Source organism: Euprymna scolopes, chromosome 15 (assembly GCF_053919585.1).
Source record: "Euprymna scolopes isolate OS-2025 chromosome 15, ASM5391958v1, whole genome shotgun sequence".
Taxonomy (NCBI): Eukaryota; Metazoa; Mollusca; class Cephalopoda; order Sepiida; family Sepiolidae; genus Euprymna; species Euprymna scolopes.
In genome coordinates this window covers 45,344,044-45,365,210 of record NC_136496.1, presented here as the reverse complement: position 1 = coordinate 45,365,210, position 21,167 = coordinate 45,344,044, and the positions used below count along the sequence as shown (strand labels likewise).

Genomic DNA, 21,167 nt, shown 5'->3' with positions numbered 1-21,167 from the left:
CCAGATGTTTAAAATGCTTAATTGCAAGGTAAATTGCAAGTAACTCTCTCGAGAAAGTGCTATATTTAGTCTGCGCTTTGTTTAACTTGGCAGAGAAGAATGAAATAGGGGTCATTTTGTTGTCAGAAATTTGGTGAATGACAGCTCCTACTGCTATTTCTGATGCAAGTTCCGTTGTATCGCTATCTTGGATATATGTAAGTTTGGTGAAGTTTGCCAAAGCAGTTTTCGATTGTTCGAAGGCCTGTAGTGCAGGTCCTTCCAAAACTAACTGTTGGTTTTTGGTTCGGTTTTTTAACAAGTCCGTTAAAGGTGCAAGTAACGCGGAGGGAAATTTGAAATGGCACTTACTTTTTCAGGCAATTAATTGTCGATTAAATGTTTGAGAAATTGAACTTCCCGGTGGCCAAAAACACGTTTATTGGTGTTTAGTTTCAGACCGAAATGTGACAGTCTCTTGAAAGTTTGTTCCAAGTGTAGCCGGTGTTCTTCGAGGTTTCTGCTGGCGATTAAAACGTTGTCCACATATGCGAATATGAACGGCAGACCTCTGAAAACTACGTCAATCAAATGTTGGAAAGTTTGACAGGCGTTTCTAAGCCCAAAAGGCATCCTTAGGAACTCGTAAAGGCCAAATGGTGTAGTCAGTGCAGTTTTATGAATGTCTTATTCTTTGACTGGAATTTGAAAATATGCCTTTACGAGGTCCAGTTTGGAGAAAATTGTGGCGCCTTGGAGTCCATTGGCGAAGTCATGGATATGGGGGATAGGATATCTATCCGGAACTGTTTTCGCTTTTAAGCGTCTAAAATCCCCGCACGGGTGCCATGTGGTGTTGTCAGCTTTCTGCACCATGTGGAGTGGTGATGACCAAGCACTTTTCGAGGGCGTATTATCCCCATGTGGAGTAGGTTTTGAAACTCTGATTTTGCCAATTTGTATTTATCCGGTTTCAAGCGTCTGGGGGTTGAATAGACGCGCGGTCCTGTGGTCTTAATATAGTGCTTAGCGCTATGCTTGATGGGGTCTGTGTTTTTAAACGGCTAGGAAAGTTGAGGAAATTTTTGGAGTAATCGGCGAACATGTAAATCTTCGGGTAGGGCAGCGCAGATTCCGGTGGTTAAAAATTTTGAGGTAGTTCCTATCACCAAAATCTTCATTTCGTTGTCTGTCAATGTGTGATGGTTGAAATGGGCTAAAAAGTCTGCCCCCAAAATTGGAGTGGTCACGCTGGCTATGGTGAAGTTCCAGAAAAAATTCCTTCGCATTCCCAGGTTTAAGTTTAAAGTTTTCTTGCCAAAAGTGAGTATTTTTGTACCGTTGGCAGCTTGTAGGCTGAAAAATTGGGTCCCTGTTGGGTGGGCATGAGGTGTCGGTATGATGCTGATTTCCGCTCCAGTGTCTATTAAAAAGTTATAGACGTGGATTTTGTCACGGATATAAAACAGACAACCTTTTTTGTGTGCTCCAGCTACAGTCGTCGTCGTTACTGGCTCGAAGATTCGTTTCCCTGCGCTGGTTTTTTGAATGTGCAGGGTGTAGTGCATTTTCTCGCGTCGACGCCAAATTTCCTGTTGTAGAAGCAAACATCTTGTCTATCTCGTGACATGGACTGGTTCCTGCTTAAACTTCTTCACCTGTAACTTTGTCACGTGTCATAGTTTCTGGGATAATGTTGACGCGTTTGAAGTATGTCGGCTAGCTGCTTTGAAAACTTTTCAACCGTAGACTTTAATTCGGCTGATTCTTCGTCTCGGTTTTGGTCAGGTTGCCGTTGGTGGGCGTATACTTGTCGGCTTTGGGAACTTTCATGAATTCTGTCGGCAAGCTTTTCTGTTGCCGTCTCCTCCAACATCGAAGCGAGGATTTGCTTGGTAGTTGGGGGAAATTTACCCAACCAGAGACTCCTTATGATGCTGTCCAACATTTTGCTGTCTCCCAGCAAGGCTTTCATATGGCGCAAAAGTTGAGAAGGCATACAGTCTCCTAACTCAACTTGCGTAAATAAGTTACGAAGCATGGCTTCGTTGGAAACACCGGTTCGTTGCAGGATTGCTTGTGTCGTACAGTCTTTCCTCAGGTACATTTTCGAGAAAATCTGACTTCTACCACCTCCAACGGCAGTTTTTCCACTAGGTAACAATAACGCGCTCGTTGTGACGTTAACCGTTTAGCGTCAAATATGGCCTGTAATTGGACGAACCATATTTTTGTATTGTTCGGATTGAAGGGTGCAATATATAATGCCATGGTTTCGTTGTAGAGTCCGCCTGTTGAAGTTCCATTTTGTTTTTTTGAGAAAAATAATTTTTTGTGCGTGCCGTGGATTTGTGTGGAAAAGTTTAGTTTACACCGTGTGTTTCGTTCAAACACATTCATTTTATTTTAAATTAAGGGGTTACCATCGTTTGTTGCGGACCAGGATATAATACTCCTAACTCGCTACAAAAGAAAATAATGAAATGAAGGAAAACTCAATTGCTGAATAAAATGAACATTGTTTATTTTCTGTTGAAAATAAATGGTTTCGGTGGAACACTTGTTCAGTTCAGTCGTTGACAACTACACGCGTGGAAAAAGAGGAATAAAGTAAGAGAAAGAGAAATGGCAGTCCAACATGTAGAAAAAGAAAGAAAGAGGGTTGACCTCAGTAAAGCCGTGCATACATGGTAGCAGTCGGCCATGTGGAAGTGTCTTCAGACCACAAGTTGTGAACGCGAACTTGTCTGGTTGACGAACCGAGTCAAAAGGGAAGAAAGAGGAAGTTGAACGTTGTTGTTGACTTTTATACTGGGGTCAGTGTTCTGACTGCGCATGTCTGGATTTCACTTAAAAGGAAGTGACGTCACCAATGTGTGCATGTTTGCACATGGATGTGTATATACGTATACGTGTGCGTACATGTGGGTGTGTGTATGTGAGGAAAAAAACATGTTCGAACAACACTTCAGCAACATGTAGTTTTTGGAACACAAAGCCATTTCTTTGCAAACTCAATTGTGATTCTATCCAAATTTGGAGTGTTGAATACTGGAAAAATGCACTTAAAATTTCAAGATAAACTTACACCATATTTGTTCGGTTCACTGCTCATTTGATAAAAGAGAAGCTCTGCTCATGGAATCTACGTTTGGATTTAGGCACAGATAAAGAGCGGGGAAAATTATTGACAGTAGTTTCAGCCAGATGGGTGTTTCTCATGAAAGATTGGCAAGGGGGGGGGAGGTTGGAGCTCAGACGAGCACTTGCCATGGAAATAACGATAAAACAAAGACAAGTACGCAATGTCTCTTCTGTGTGAGAGAGGTTGCAGGGAAGAGAAAAGAGCATCCCCGCTAAGTCACAAAATCTATTTTGTACTCTGTCAAGGCAGGATAGGCTATTTTAGCAGCTTCTTCTGTGGCGGCAGTACTCCATCCTTGGACGTACTTGGCTTTTATACAGATAGAGAACTGCATCAGTAGTGAGATATCTTCTGGAGCGGTAGAAGGATCCCACCATTTTCCCAGCATCCTTGGCAACAGACTTGATGTATGTGTTCCATTTCAGATCAGGAGTAAAGGTCAAACACAGAAGCTTGTCAAAACATGGAGCCTTCCCAAGACGAGAGCCATCCATTTTTTTTTTTTTTTTTTTTTACAAAGGCATCACCACATTATCAAGGCCCAGAGGCCACTCAAGGATAAGGGTTAAAGAGTGTACAGTAGAAATTGGTCAATATAGTAATCATTAGTAATGAAAATTTGGTAAATTTAATAACTTATATGGAACGGCTCATCAAGAACTTATTTACTTTAGACTTGAACACAACCATATTGTAGTCAGCCGGAAAGCAGGAAAACGGAAGACAATTCCACAGGCGTGCAGTTCTAAGAAAGAAGCTTTGTTCATGGAATCTACGTTTAGGTTTAGGCACAGATAAAGAGTGGGGGAAATTATTGATAGTGTTTACAGCTAGACGAGTGTTTCTTGTGAAAGTTTGGCGAGGGGGGACCATAGATTGAAGCTCAGTTGAACACTTTCCATGAAAATAACGATACATCAGAGACAAACTCGCAACATCTCTTCTGTGAGATAGAGGTTGCAAGGAGGAGAAAAGGACATCTCCTACGAGGCTACGAAGTCTATTTTGAACTCTATCAAGGCAGGACAAGTCCTTTCTAGCAGCTCCTGCCCAGATGTGGCAACAGTATTCCATCCTTGGACGTACCTGGCTCTTATATAGATAGAGAATAGCATCAGCAGTGAGATATCTACTGGATCGATAGAAAGATCCCACCATTTTTCCAGCGGCCTTGGCAACAGATTTGATATACGTGTTCCATTTAAGATCAGGAGTAATGGTCAAGCCCAGAAGCTTGTCAAAACTTGAGGCCTCCTGAAGACGAGAGCCATTCATTTCAATTGATGACAAATGTGGATTAGAATGTTGATGATGTAATTGTTGATGATGTAATGAATGTTGATGATGTAATGATGTGATGATTTCAATTGATGCCAGATGGGGATCAGAGCCTACATGATGTAAAGATAGAAGCTTGGTTTTGGATGCATTAAAAGTGACCAGCCACCTCTTCCCCCACTGTACAACGCGCTCAAGATCAGAGGAGAGAGAATTAGAGAGAACTTTGTCATTTACGGCCTTTGATGTGTTGCCATAGATGGTCATGTCATCAGTATAGATGTCAACGAATGATTTAAGTATGCGTTTTGGGAGATCATTGATGTATATCAGGAAGAGAGTTGGGTCCAGGATGGACCCCTGAGGGACTCCAGCATTAATACTGTGGGCCTCTGATTTCTGCCCATCAACCACTACTCTTATGAACCTATCGGAGAGAAATGATTTAATGATCGAGAAAACATTTCCAGTGATACCGTAGGTGGAAATCTTGTGAAGTAGGCCCTTATACCATACTTTATCGAAGGCCTTTGATATATCAAGAGCAATTGCCCTGGAAAGGAAGCCTTTGTAAAGAGATTCACTAATCCTATGAAATAACCGTTAGCACATCTGCTTTAGATCTTGCGGAGCAGAAACCATATTGCATGTCACTAAGAAGGTTGTTTTTGTTGAGGTGGTTGACTACTTCTTTATTTAATATGGATTCCAACAACTTACTCATGACACACAGGAGACTTATTGGTCTGTACTGAGAGGGAGATGACTTGTCACCTGAATTCTTAAATACAGGGCATACTGATGAGGTTTTCCAGGGTGTTGGAAAGCACCACTTCTTAAGGCAACGCTTAAATAGTTTTATAAGTATGGGGCAAGTTCTAGTCAGAGCTTTTTCAGCACTATATCTGGAATGCTGTCAGGGCCAGTTGCTTTACTAGAATCAAGGTTCTTGATTAGCTTGGTGACCTCACGCACAGATATTTCTATGTTGCATAGCATGTTGTCTGTTATAGGAGGAAATACGGGGAGTTGATGGCCTTCGTCGCATAGGGTAGAATTAGCTGCAAAGTTCTTAGCAAATAGTCTGGCCTTGTCTGATGCTGACGAGATGATCTCAGGTCCATTGATGATGGTTGGGATAGAACGCACGTTTCTGTTCAGGATTCTGTTTGCTATTTGCCAAAACTGGTGGGAACCAAGCCACTACTCAGTTACTTTGGATTTAACGGACTGAGCATATAGCTGTCTTGCATTTTTTATTACTCGTTTACAGTGGTTGCTGGCAGTCCTGAAAGCAGCTTTAGTCTCAGTACATCTATGACGTTGGTAGCTATGGAAAAAGTGATTTCTGTGCGCGATGGCAGCAGCACATTCTGGGGAGAACCATGGCTGGCTGTTAGGTTTTTGTTGGAATTTTTTAGATGGTATGAATCGGTCTATGCCTACAATTAACCATTCGGTCAGGTCTGATACTATAGAGGACATATCCTTTTTAAACATGAAATGGAGAGGTAGATCAGATATGAATGTACAGAAGCTATCCCAGTCAGCCATAGAGTATCGATATACAGTACGTTTGAGAGGTACATTTGAAGACTTATTACATTTCATTTTTATCTTAACTGCTACAACGGAGTGGTCGGAGGATCCCAGAGGAGATAGAACGGAACATGAACATAGCTCAGGGGAAATTGTGAGGAAAAGGTCTAGAAGGCTTGCATACTGACCTGTAGTATCGGGCATACGGGTGGGTTCATGAACAATCTGAGGGAGGTCATAGGTAGTGGCAAAATCATGGCAGAACCTCATCATCGGTCTTATTTGAGTGGGTCAGCCATTCCACATTATGGACATTGAAGTCACCGCAAATGTGAATGTTAGCCGAAGGATGAGCAGACAGGATGTGGTCAATTTTCTCAGATATGCTCTTAAAGATAGTAATCCCACTGTTGTGGGGGCGATAGAGGGCAAATATAAATGCAGTGGTGTAAGCTAGTGCAACCTGGAAGAACATAAGGTATATTAGGGTCTTCTCTGGAGATATCCCTACCACATGGAAAGCCATCTTTAATGTAGGCATATATTCCATGCCCATGGCGATCTTGGGGGTCAGATTTAGAGGTTAAATTAGAGTATGCTTTAATTATGAATTTGTCTAGGGAAGTGGTTGGCCCTATGCCAGTTTCACTTAGAAAGAATATGTCCGGTTTCGTCTCTTGTAATTGTTTCAACCTCTGGAAGGTTGGAACATAGACCCCTGATGTTGGAGAAGGACCTGGTAGTAGGGGTCTACGTTGGAGGATGGGGTTCTAGGTTTATTCGTGTTTTTTTTTTTAAATTTTTTTTTAGATTTGTCCTGTTGAGGTTTTGGGATTTGTGGAGCAGGTCGATAGACTTGGTTGGAGCAGGACAGAGAGGGAAAGTAAGAGAGAAAAAAATAAATTTTTTTTTTTTTGTAGCACATAAGGTAAAGCTAGTATTGCATCGAGAGGCCCCACCAGAAACTACTGTATGGTCCAGAATCCATTCACCAAATGGCAATACAGCAGCTCCGGTACTTTGCACCTGGTGATAGGACAGCCTCCTTATTGGTAATCCAAGGTTCGGGTCCCTGACTATCAGGAAGATAACGTCAGCCCAGATGAAACGTTTACCTGCAGCACCCTTAATAGTGACATGGCCACAAGGATAGACATAGAAATTTTTTGACATCTCAGGCTACTGTTCAAAGTACTACCGACTTGGAAAGCAGCTTTTTCTCCGCCCTTTGTCAGAAAAATCATTCATTGGAAATGAGGACTAAAAGGACAAAAAAGGAGAAGCGAGAGTTACTGGAGCTGCCGATAAGACATCCACATGTATTATCTAATCTGTTAAAAAATTTAAAAAAAGGTGAAAAGGACTTATTAATATCTACATAGTAAGTCCGTTGCCCCATTCCCAGCTTAGGATAGTACTTGAAGATAGTCTCCCCTCCCATGTTAATGCATGGATACTTTTTGCCTTTATCTTCCTCGAGCTAGAATGTTCGAGCATTCCAACTCCACCCCATAATAAATATGCTATAATGGAACTTTTATCAGATTGAAAAGTCTGGTTATTTTAACTCGTTTAAAAAACTGGTTAAGAAGTAATACCTTTAGGGTTACGTATTAAGTTTAGACTAGCTAGAAGTAATGCATACTTTAGAGAAAAAAAAAAAGAAAAAAAAAAGCTGTGTGTTTTTGAGTTCAGATAATATGCAGGTATAATTTGGGAAATGTGGAATTTCATGAGACTTTTTTTTTTTTTTTTTACTTTTGATGCTTCTATATTATAACGAAAAAAATTCAAGTAAAACAAATGGTACATACATAATTGTCATGTCGCAAATAGTAATATATCCAAAAAAATTATGGAAAACTAAGGTAGAAAAATAGAGACCTCTACAACTTTGTGTAAAACGTCAGCGTTTTACACAATAACAGCAACGTTATTTCGTGTGCTTATTATTTTCTGTGTAAATTTGTATGGATGGGCATTGGTGCTATAATGGTTAATGGAAGTAACATTTTTGTTGCTAACAGATTTTCATATTTACATTGTAAAACAAATAGATTTTTATTAACGAACTACACAGAGGAGAGATAATAAAATAAATATAAAAATCAGTTGAAATCATTGTTTTTTATCTGAAAACTACATTTAGCGATTACAAAATCTCGTCCCAATTCGGTAGAAGCGTCAAATAAAATCAACTTTTTTCCGAAATATTTTGCATTTAACGAGAAGTTGAAGGAAAAACATTACGGCTAGGTAAAAAAAAATTTTTAAATAGTAAAAAGACTAAAAATATTCAGATAGGTAGAAGAGTAACTTTGACCTTTGCTAACAATTGTTAAAAATTGGCTTTTTTTTTTTTTTTTTTAACCTCTTCAGAAATAATCGGAAAAGACAAAAAAGTGAAAGTGCACTGGGGGACCACCCGAAGACGATCAATGTGCACTGGTTGTGCAAACTGTAAAAGGTGTCGATTCTGAAAGCCGTTCGTAACATGGGGAGGTTGGGGATGTTTATTCCGAAAGGTATTTTATTTTCAACCTCCTTGTAATATATTTCTTAACGGTAAGACTTTGGGTGATCCTACAGTGCACTTTAACAAAATTCCAGTTAAATGAACGATTGTCTTTCAATAGCCGGAACGCGTTTTGTTTCATATTTCACAATTTTGAATGACCAGGTGATGTCGGCCATTATTTTGTTTTTCTTTTTCGCCTGCTATTTTTGGTAAATTTAAGGTCCTTCCTTCTCACGTTCGTATAGAACAATTTTTTTTTTTTATATAGATTTCGGTGTGCTAAAAACGAATCTGCAAACCATTTCCGTCGCAAAAAAAAAAAAAAAAAAAAAAAAAAAAAAGTTTTCATGATATGAAGAAATGACTTTTTCGAAAAGTGGTGATCACTTTTCCATGTAAATTTAACTTAAAATGAGCACCCACTTTCTGGCCGCCTGAGAGAGGGGGCATTTTTGTGTTTATTGATTAAAAAGTTTTTTTTGTTTGATTTCTTTTGCATGGTATTAACCCCTGAACTCTGGGACTATTTTCCATTTCACAGGATAGCCTTCGTTTACACTACGCGTGAGCATAAACAAAGGATCTTAAATGTGCACTCGCGTACCAAACTGCATTGTCATAGTGTAGTATTGGCGAAAATTTAAAACTAGACGAAAAACAAGTAGCTTTCCAAATATTAAGCCATGTAAATCACGGGTAACCATTTTTGTACGCACAAGTGTGCGCATGATTTTGAATACCAAGCCTAAAGTTAATTTCTGAAAGGAAAAAAATATGGTAAAATTTTAGAAAAAGCGTGAACTCGAATTAGTAGAAAAAAAAATATTTTTCTTGTAGATTTCGGTCTGCTGAAAAAGAATCTGAAAACCATATCCGTCACAAATTAATAGTTTTGGAGATATTAATATTTTCTTAAGGAATTAGTTTATTCGTATAATCAGCTATAATGGTGTAAGTCGGCTGATTACACATGCGCACAGATCGAAGAGAAATCACATTTTTAAAAACCAGCATTTTATTAGTTTCCGTAAGTAAATATCACAACGCATCATTGTATTTGTTTATGGAATTTCAATTCTTGCGTTCGCGTGCTCACGAGCGTAAAATGACTGGTTACATTGCGGAGGAATTTTTAGCAGGCATTTTTAAAAAAATGTGGTTCATTTGTGTTACATAGTTTTTAATGTTTTTAATTGATCTAAATTCAGTTTTCATGAACAGTTTACAAAACCATTACCGTAAGTAACGTGCCGAAATTTATCAAGCAGAATAATGATTAACATTTCACAAAAATTCTGTGTTTACATTGGTGGAGCGGAGTGGGTGGCGCCAATGTAAACACAGAATTTTTGTGAAATGTTAATTATTACTCTGCTCGAAAAAGTCGGCACGTTACTTACGGAAAAAACGGTTAATTAAACAGCAGAAGCACCTGTTAAGCTATACAAGTTATATATATATAGATATATATATATATGATTACCCCCACCCAAAAAAAAAAAAGAACGAAAAACAAAAATATTACTAAACAAACTTACTAACAGCATTATTTTTACTATAAAATGGTGAAAACTTTTATTTTATGAAAATAATTCTTGTCATTTAAAATGTCCGCCATGTATACATGCGCCTTGTGAAATGTCACGTGACTACAGCTCACTGTGCGCATGCGCAATCAGCCGACTTACGCCATTATAGCTGATTTTATAAAGAAAATAATCCATTGGAAAAATATTAATAGGCAACTGATTTTTTGGAATTTATATATATTTTTTTATAATCGAACTAAGTAAAATTTCGTTGATTTTCTTTAAATCTTTTTTAAAGAAAACCGATTTTAAAAACCAAATATTGCATAATAGCTTATTTTTTTTAAATTTGGTCTTTGCTCCTTTAATTGAAAAACAAAAAAAATTATGGTTTGAATTACATTTTTCAAGTAGTTATAAGCTTCGAAAGATAGTTGATTTATTCAAGTTCATATACTTGATTTTTAATGGCCGATTCTGATACACCTAATGCATGAATACTTTTTTTTTTTAATTCAATATCTTAGGACTTCACTAATTATCTTTGAAATAGACCCAGAAAACTAATATGTATCTTTTAAAGAATCTTTAGGTAAATATACAGATCCGCTACAACAGAACACCGACCACTCTAATTTGTTTTTTTACAGGTAATTGAGGTCGCTGACAACGAATCTGATAGTCAAACTTGGGGCAAATTTACCGTTTGCATGGTATTAACCCCTGAACCCACGAACTACTTTCCACCATTTTGCAGCTTCCGTTTACGCTACGCGCATGCGCGCTGTAGCATAAACGGCGGCTTCAACAAGCAAACTACGTTTGGGGGGGGGGGGGCGGGTCCAGAACATGGAATTTTCTAATTTTCAAAATACATTATAGCACTTTTTTGGTGGAAAATTTAAAATTAGCTGGAAAAGAAAAAAAAGGAAAGCATTCCAAGTTGGGGAGAGGTGGAGGGGGGGGTAATTTATCTGGGTTTTTTTTCATGAAACATAGACTTTTCAAATTTTCAAAAAGTAACGCACCGACATTTACCAATTAGAACACCATTTAACATTTTTCGAAGATTTTACTGCCCCCAATGTAAACAGTAAAAATCTTCGAAAAATGTTAAATGGTGTTCTAATTGGTAAATGCCGGTGTGTTACTTACGGAAAAACGGTTAACTAGACTGCAGAAGAAGCACCTATTAAGCCACATAAGTTCTATAATTGAATCCCCTTCCCGCAAAAAAAGAATGAAAAACAAAGATGTTTGGTGCTTGTTTTTGTAAATCGCATTAAAAACTACGCGAGACAAAAAAAAAAAAAAAAAAAAGGTTCCCCAATTTGTTGTACTTTCTTTAACTGTAAGTCATTAAAAAAAATGTCATTCCGTAATTTTTTGATTGGTACGCCATGGGAGAAGGCAGTTTGCTAGGTGAAGCAAAGCAAGCCGTCGTTCATGCAGGCAGCGCGGCGTCGCGTAGCGTAAACGGAAGTTGCAAAATGGTGGAAAGTAGTTCGTGGGTTCAGGGGTTAATACCATGCAAACGGTAAATTTGCCCCAGGTTTGACTATCAGATTCGTTGTCACCGACCTCAATTACCTACATAAAAAAAAAAAAAAATTAGAGTGGTCGGTGTTGGTGTTCTGTTGTAGCGGATCTGGATATTTACCGATTCTTCTGTGACGTTAAAAGCCAATTTCAAGTTGTCTAGATAAATTGATACCCGTGCTCAGTGGATGACGTCGACTCTAGTTGGATTATTACGTGATGTCATCCACTGTGCATGGTTATCACCGCCTATTTTGATCGATGACATCAAAATACAATGATATCGAATAAGCACGGAGACAGGATCCAAAGTTTATATCGTTAATTTTTATTCAAGAACTACTTTTAAAAAGTTCATGAATAAAAATTAACGATATAAACTTTGATAAGTTAATTAAAACACCTCATAAAACGCAGATTTTATGTAATCGCGATGGCGTACTAATGTTATGTAGCGTACTAATATGTTCTGTAGAAAATTAACATTTTATCGACTACAAATAAATACAACGAATGTCTTTTCGTTCGATAGTTCCAGATTTAATAGATTTACTAATTATAGTCTTTCCTTTTAAATATAACTTTTATTCAAGCAAAAAAAAAAATCAATAAAAACGAAAGGGGCGTAGTCAGTTAAAAAACGGAATAATATGAATATTGCGTATTATTAATTGAATGTTTTATGCATATTAAAAAAAAAACTCTTTAAAACTTAAAATGAAAAATATAAAAGTGGATTTACAATACTCCGTGTTTTAATAACCAACGACCCCGAATAATTTACATATTGGCGTATAAAGCTAAAACTAGGTATTTAACATTTTAGGGGGAAAAAAAGGCATAAATCCTTCGGATGTTGTTGGTCATTTATTTACCTTTCGGCGACGATCGCTGTATAAGTAAGATGGGAACTTGTGGGTCCGAGAGGAACTTTCGAATAGTCTCCTGAATGGATTTCTCCGACAGTGCTCGTTTGAGGGCCTCAGGCGCAGTTGCAGATATGCAATCTTCCAACATGACAGGTACAATCCGACCCAAATACGTGCAAAAGGCATTCAAATCTGCAACAGCTTGGACGGTCTGTTGATGTTGACCGCCCCCTGGGGTATCATTGTCAGTATCCGCCATTTTCTCTTATCCTCGTCTGCAATGAAGAGAGGGGGGAAAAAGAGGGATTTTAACGCCTGCTACCAACTGTAGTCGGTTAGCTGGCAGCCTTCGGTTTCCCTTGACAAAGACGAGGATATTTCAATTGTATAGTTTCGGGAAAGTGTTGTGTGTGTTTTGTTAGACAATTAAGGTTCAAAGAGTGATAAAGGTAGAAGATTTTTCGACATAGTTTTCGTGAGTTCTCAGCTGGAGAAGAAGCTCCGTTTGAGGACAGTGGAAGGAAGGAAACGATATCACGAGTTATTACGTCATTTCCGCCTACTTCTGTAGACTGCGCATGCGTCAATAGCGAAATACTACGGTCATCCAACTCCGCTAAAAAAGAAAAAAGAGAATGCGGGAGAGAGAGCGGGAGACGGAGAAAATCAACAAATTCACGATCAATGACAATCTAGTTTTGATTTCCAATAAGTCACAATGACACATCGCTAGTCATCTTTCATTCTCAATAACAAACACTTTCGAGATTTTAATAATACCAATTAATTTTATTTATCGATTTCTCACTGTCTTTATTTTTTTCGTTATTCTAAATTGACGCATAGCTTTGTGTTGTCATTTTGTGCTATTATTCCGAATAAATTTAATGAAATAAAAAGTGTTTAAAATATTTACTATAAAACAACAACAAAATCAAACACTTCTTTAAAATATGAGTACACAGTATTTGCATTTCCATCCATTTGTTTATCCCTCAATTTTAGTTTAGTTGTTAACAAAAATAAAGAAGAGATAATGCCTCGCATGTTATTCCATTACAAGTCTGATGAAAAAGTATATCGTGATTTGAATTCTCACTTAACAAATTTCATGAATTAGCACAAAGTCAAAAGCAAACAAAAAATATATTCAGGCCCTCCTGTGTTTCCATAGATTTTTCGCCCCCCCCCCCCTTTCCCACTCCTAATTTTTGCATACCTATCAAGCGAAAACAAAATCTACCTGGAATATCTGGATTAATATTAATTTTTTTAAGTGTTGATATTCTTTCATTATTATTTTATTATGTTGTTTTATGCATTGTGAAAATGTTTTATGAAAAAGTTTGTTTATTTCATGTGGCGATCCCGATCCCCGATCGTCGTTTGCGGCTATTGCGACTTAAATAAGTAAACCCAACTTTTTATATATATAAAAAACAAAAAAGAGTAATATACCATTCGAAGAAAATGAAAATTTAAACTACGTCTTGAATTTAATTTACAAAACAAAAACAAATCCGTGCAAATTTTACACACTTGTAACTTATAATGCAATATAGACCGAAAGAAACGCCATTATTTGTTTCGTTTTGTCAAAAGTTATTGTATTTTTCTTTGCTCTCTTTTTAATGTTGCGGCAATTTTCTTTCTTCTCAAATTCTAACTTTAGTTAAATTATTTAAAGCATCGGTTAATATTATAGAATTAAAAATAATTACGAAAAATATTATAACTCGTCTCTAAAATGGGTAACTATAAATCTCGGCCGACCATTTCTTGTGCAGACGAACTGAAGAAAAAGATCAGCGAAAGTTATTCGCTGTTTCGTTCGAAAGCGTTCGATGATCTGCGAGCACGTGATGGCGAAGGGTCAGAACTGCAGGTAGCCTGTAGCCGAGGGGAACTGACACGTGTCAAAGAAGTTTTAACTGAAGAAAATCTTAATGAAAAAACCGATACAGGCCACACTCTTCTCCACATCAGCTGCATCAATGGACCAGACGGTGAAATGAAAGAGTTGATTCACTTTTTATTAAAACATGGCGTCAAGGCGATTTATTTAACCAAAAACCAATTCTCGGCATTACACCTGGCAACTTACAAAGGTGACATTGACATTGTAAAAGCTTTGTGTGAGGCGGGTGTAGATGTTAATGTCACCGGAAACAGTGGAATGACGGCTCTCCATATCACTTCTATGTGTGGACATGTTGAAATCGCGAAACTTTTATTGGAAAATGGGGCGAGGATTAATGCAGGAGATGCAGTCAAATTCTCCCCCCTGCATATTGCTTGTTTCTTTGGTCATGACAAAATGGTAGAATGTCTTATTACAAATGGCGCTAATATCAATATTAGTGGTGGGGTTGGCGATCGACCGTTGCATCTTGCCTGTGCAAAAGGTTATATGCGGATATCACATATACTTATTCAAGAGCACAAAGTTGATGTGAATGTTAAGGATGACGAGGAGCATCGACCAATTCATTTTTGCTGCAAAGCTGGCAATCTTCAGATTCTCAGTTATTTACTGGAACAGAAAGCGGACGCACACGTGACTAACATTTATGGGGACACTCCTTTGCATCTAGCATGTTATCATTCCAAATTAGAAATTTGTAAGGCTCTCATCAACGAAACTGGACCTGCCAGCCTTAACATAGAAAACATATTTAGCGAAACACCTTTGCACGCAGCATGCACTAGTGGACGCAGCATTGAAGTTGTCAAATTTCTTCTTGAACAGCCGAGTGTCGACATAAATTACCAAGGCAAGGATGGACATACCCCCCTGCATAGTGCTTGTTACCATGGACACTTGAAGGTCGTTCATTTTCTTCTCGAGAGTGGGGCTGATGTGAATCTCGTTGCTTCAGTCAGCGATCAAAATGGTGGAAGTGAAAAGAAAGAGGAGCAGACTGCACTAATGTGGGCGTATGAGAAAGGTCACGATTCAATTGTCACATTGTTAAAGCACCACAAGCGTCCGCAGGATGAATCAGCATGCGGCGATTATTCTCAGCCGGGCGGTGATGGTAGCTATGTGTCAGTCCCATCGCCAATTGGAAAACTACGAAGCATGACACGAGAGAAAATAGATGTGCTCCAATTACGAGCGACACTACCACATCATTTTCACTTGCAAATTACAGATCTCGAATTGCAAGAGACAATTGGTAGTGGCTCTTTTGGTAAAGTGTTCAAGGGCAAATGCAAAAACAAAGTAGTTGCTATTAAAAGATATCGAGCAAGTTCTTTTGGTTCAAAATCTGATGTTGACATGTTTTGTCGTGAAGTGTCTATTTTGGCACGTCTGAATAGTCCTTATGTGATTAACTTTATTGGGGCATGCCTTGATGACCCAAGTCAGTTTGCTATAGTGACAAGATTTGTGTCTGGAGGGGCTCTCTTTAGCCTTCTACATGAACAAAAAAGACTTATTGATATGCATACAAAATTAACCATCGCAGTTGATGTTGCAAAAGGAATGGAATATCTTCACAATTTGCCGCAGCCGATCATCCATCGAGACTTGAACAGCCACAATATTTTGTTAGAAGAAGATTGTCATGCTGTGGTTGCAGACTTTGGGGAGTCACGCTTTTTAAGATCAACAGAAGAAGATAATATGACAAAGCAACCTGGAAACCTTCGATGGATGGCTCCTGAGATATTCACACAATGTACGAAATACAGTATTCGAGCAGACATGTTTAGTTATTCTTTATGCATTTGGGAATTACTGGCTGGAGAAATGCCCTTTGCTCATCTTAAACCAGCAGCCACAGCAGCTGAAATGGCATATCGTCACACAAGACCACCAATAGCAATTACTTTTCCTAAACCAATTGTTGGCCTTCTGCAAAAAGGCTGGCATGCGAATCCAGATGAAAGGCCTGATTTTAAAGATATTGTTCCATGTTTAGAGGAATGCAGGCAATCACAAGCTGTTATGCTTCTTAGTAACAATAATCTTCCTTCTGATTCGATGGTAGATTCACTTGCGGATATGAGTGTCATTTCTGAAGATTCCGAAACAGAGGGGGGCAGATCTACTCCGCCATTAACTGGTCACGTGACTGCAATGCGAACACGATGGGAAATGGAAGCTTCACGAAACAGTGGTGTCGCTGTAGAGGAACTTCGACGACGCTTCCCTCTAACTCAGGTTGACAAGAATGGCTATGTTGCTGACCCATTATGTACTCTGCGAATGCCCATGCTTTTATCTCCCGATGATATGCTATCAGCATCAGACACTGGATCACCTCATACGTCTTCGATAGACAGGTAAGAACGTTGCACGTGTGATTTGTTAATGTTACATCAAAAAGTTTGCTTTATGATTTTTCTGCATCAAATTGAATTATAAAATTGGTACTTGAATTGAAGTTGCACGCTTAGAATTTCAGTATTTATTTAGGCCTGAGTATCAGCGGAGAATCCTGAGTCAATATCTGAAATGACTAAAACAGTTTAGTTTGAAAACCACTTTTTTTTTTGAGGATGTTAAAACAATTGTAACCCCAACCATGCTTATTGTCGACTTTCTTTTTACATTTTTTGTGACTTTTAGCCATTTGTGGGACTAAGGATTCACAGTTAATACTTGAAATTGAATAATAAACACTGTAAATTTCTGGAGGCTTATTCATTACAAATATTAAAAAAATTGTAAAGAAAAGAGAATGGCCTAATGGATATAGAATTTGACTATGAAATTAAAAAAAAAACATAGTTCAAATCTATTTGAACTGATTTTTCATTCTTATCCATGTTTTATGAAAATAATGTTGCAGGGACTAATCACCAAAAGATTTTTAGCAGACGCTTAGGCAGCATCAGTGCAGCACCATTATGTTGGTCACTGGGATGATCAGTCTTACAACTAAGAAAGGTGACAGACAAAAAGTAACGGTAATGGTAAAGAAGAAAGGACAAATGCAAATAAACAATTGTCAAATAAAAATTATATTTATTGCACCATAAATACCAGAGGAAATAATGGAGAAAAACTGGAGGAAGAGGAGTGACGATGTTTCTGGGAGCAGGAAGGACTGGAATGATGTATCTGGACAGCAGTAAAGGCTGGATGCACACAAATAAGGGAAACTGGAACCTGGACAGAATAACGTGACATCACATGGTGATTGCAGTAGATGTCTCTGTGATGTAATAAGGTGCCTCAGGAAGGTTCGGTCCATGTGGACATGGACAGTGATATGGCCAAGGAATGGATTGACATGAATACGAGCTGCTGGAACAAGATCTGGAGTAGGTGCTGTTGGAAGGAGCTGAAGAGTTGTATTAAACATATGTGCTAATGTGTGAAAAATTGTTGCGTGGTAATTCCATATCAGATCATCCAGAAACATTTGAAAATGTGGTGCTTCTATATTATACAAACGAAAAAAATATTGACTTTCAAGTAAAACAAATGGTATCTACATAATTGACTTGTCGCATATAGTAACATCTAAAACTTACGGAATAGGTAGAAAAATAATTAATGAAAAACTATTTTCAACAAATTTTTTATGGAGAATAAATTTTGCCCGACATTTTGAATTACGTTTATCACATGATGTAAGTAACAAAACTTAATTATCTCCCTTGCCAACTTATCTCTTTTTTTAGTAAACATAACACAGTGATTTCACTTCCTTTCATTTTGAATTACGTTTATCACATGATGTAAGTAACAAAACTTAATTATCTCCCTTGCAAACTTATCTCTTTTTTTAGTAAACATAACACAGTGATTTCACTTCCTTTCATTTTGAATTACGTTTATCACATGATGTAACAAAACTTAATTATCTCCCTTGCAAACTTATCTCTTTTTTTAGTAAACATAACACAGTGATTTCACTCCCTTTCATTTTGAATTACGTTTATTACATGATGTACTTATTTACTATGCCTCCCCACGGGACAGAGTTAAGTTAGACACCAGGGTCGTTTTTTAACGTGGAGAAAAGGTACAAAAATAAAAATTGTCTCAGTCGTGAAGGATTTCTCCTCCACCGAAAGAGAACAAGAAATGGAAGTGCAGCATCTGAAGAACAGATACTACACTTTGATCTTGACCAAACTCCCTTGCCAACTTATCTCTTTCTTTAGTAAACATAAGTGATTTCACTTCCTTTCATTTTGAATTTCGTTTATCACATGATGTAAGTAACAAAACTTAATTATCTCCCTTGTCAACTTATCTCTTTCTTTAGTAAACATAACACAGTGATTTCACTTCCTTTCACAAATTTCTTTAATAATCATTTTTCTACCTTATCATTTTTCATAATTTTTGGATATGTTACTATTTGATTCCTAATAATTATGTAGGTACCATTTGTTTCACTTGAAATTCAATATCTTTTTTGTTTGTATAAAATAGAAGCACCAAAATGTCATCTATACTTCTCAGATTTTCCCACATTTTTGCCATTTGTTGGTATTATAAAAACTAAATAGTCCTGAAAATTTGAGCTTGTAACTCTGAGTGGTTTTCAAAATATTGAATTTTTAAGATTTAAAGTATGTTGCAAAAAGGCTGCGATATCACATTAGAAAATGTTTCATATTACTTGGTTTCTTCAAACTACTGTTCTCATATTCAGTGTTATTCACAAACATTAGAAACTTACATTTTGTGCATAAAATGAATTCTATACAATCTAAAACATTAAAAATTTGTACAAACAAGGCTTTTTGCATAAAGAATTAAAAAATAACACGTAAAACTTCTAAAAGTCAACTGTTTTTGAGTTATTGTACATGTTTGCCTAAATTTAGGTATGGGACTACCAAATCTCCAAAAAGTATGTGGTACTATTAGAAAATGTGTTCTATACAATTTGAACTTTCATCCAAAAGTGAAATCTTCTTTGTGCATTATGTCACAATTTAATTTGAAAAATGTAAAAAAAAAATGTTTGCTTTTCAAGTTAAATTGTGAATTAATAAAAAAGAACAAGACTTTGTTTTTAAATGAAAGTTGAAACTGGGTAGAACATGCAAAAAGATTTTCATTTTCTAATAGTGTCACATAATTTTTGGAGACGTGATAATCCTACACTTAAATTTAGGTAAAAAATGTATAATAAATAACATAAAAACAGATGATCTTTAGAGGTTTTAAGTGTGATTTTTGGATTTGTTATGCATAAATCTTTGCCTATATCAATTTTTAACTTAGTCCACAATATATTGTAGTCTACATTGAACTGTGGAGAACCTATTGTTGATTTTATAAAATTATATAACAGCTTAAATTATAGTTTAAAATGCAAAAGTCAAGTATCATGGTTCAATTGTGCCCTAAACAGAAACATTCATTTCGAACATACTTCTATCTTACCAAAGAACCTACTGTTGATTTTATACATTGGGCCCTTTTGCTTATGTAGTGATAAAACTTCTCAAATGGCATTTGACAAATGCACTTGTGATGTTAGGCTGTGTAAAGGTATTAACTTTGTTCAAAATCGGACTGTTCCTTCTTTAATCAGATCTTTTCAATTATTGATTGTCAATACTGATGGGAGGCATTTCAATATAAAGCCTTTCTAAGAACACTCCCAGACATATAAAGTAAATTTGTGTGAAATTTCAAAAACATCAGCACAGCCATTTCAAAATCCGTAGGGAACGAACTCACACATAGATAAAGTACCTTTTATTTATAAGTAGAGATAGATATACATTTCCTGTAAATGTCATTGTTAACAATACTGATATTTATTTTTAAAGTTGTTCAACATGGAATGAACAAATTATTTATAGCATGACTGTAGCTAATTGCCTGAGAGCAAGGTGTATTATCTGTTCTAATGCTACACTTCATCTTTTTTTGTCTTTGGTTACAAGAGATCCTTATAGAGTGAGATAATTATTATATTTGTTCTAGTCCAGAGTGTCTTGGGAGGGTTAGATTTTCCCATATTAAAAATCAATTTTTTTGTCTAACTAAGCCCTCGTAGGGTCGCAAGTAAATAGGATCAGTAGCAAATGCAAGTTGCTGCAATAAAAACAAACTTGTAGCCATTTTAGATCTTTTAATTTTTGATGCAAAAACTCATGAAATTGATTGTGGCAATTTTAAGAATCTAATAACATAATTAAAATTATGAAGAATTTTGAACAAAAATTGAATTACTTTACTGTATGTCAACTTCCAATTTACTCCTTTTTTTTTTCTTTTTTTTTTTTTTTGCAGTGAGAGCCACAGCTTGGATGTCTTTTATTAATTCTAGCAGCAACATGAAGTCAGTTTCTTTTTGAAGAAAAAACCTTAAATCTCTCTATTCTTATATAAATACCAAGTCCTATCGAAAAGTTACAAAAACAACAGAGCAAAACTGGTATTTTTATTTATTTCTTCTGAGTAACCATCCAAATAAATGGCTTCAAGGAAGTCGAAAAATAAAAATTGTTTGGTAATTTGATTCACAGTCAAGATTTTTATCTTGCGTACAATAATAATCCTCTATTTTTTAAAATAACAAAAATCGGTTATTCAGATTGAGAAATTTATCTTAATTTCAGCTTTTTTGTTCGTACTTATGCAAAGTAAAGGCTGTGGCATCATTGGAATTTTCTGGTGAGTTTATGTAAAATGGAAAAGGTGTTGAAATGCTGAGTCAATGAAACCACAAGAGTCAATGTCATTTAAGAAATCATTTGCTAGTATTGGTGTATTATAAAAGAAAAAATATTTGAACAAAAAAAATCAAGAAAAGAAATCTTATGAAAATATTTTTAAAAAT

General features: G+C 36.7%; 2 protein-coding genes across 2 annotated transcripts in view; one reads left to right on the top strand and one right to left on the bottom strand.

The window, feature by feature from the left end:
* The window catches only part of LOC145293806 (cytoplasmic dynein 1 heavy chain 1-like), a 200,546-nt gene extending 187,574 nt beyond the window's left edge, over window positions 1–12,972 (bottom strand). Inside the window, exon 1 of the mRNA XM_080140385.1 lies at window positions 12,403–12,972. Coding sequence (XP_079996511.1) covers window positions 12,403–12,655 — 253 coding nt within the window. The 5' untranslated portion in view covers window positions 12,656–12,972. The remainder of the gene's footprint in view (window positions 1–12,402) is intronic.
* A 619-nt stretch (window positions 12,973–13,591) lies between these two features.
* Window positions 13,592–20,846, top strand: LOC145293807 (serine/threonine-protein kinase TNNI3K-like). The gene is made up of 2 exons (XM_080140386.1): window positions 13,592–16,689; window positions 20,618–20,846. The coding sequence occupies exons 1-2, from the start codon at window positions 14,144–14,146 to the stop codon at window positions 20,646–20,648; spliced, it is 2,577 nt and encodes an 858-aa protein (XP_079996512.1). The 5' UTR covers window positions 13,592–14,143; the 3' UTR covers window positions 20,649–20,846.
* The last annotated feature ends 321 nt before the right edge of the window (window positions 20,847–21,167 follow it).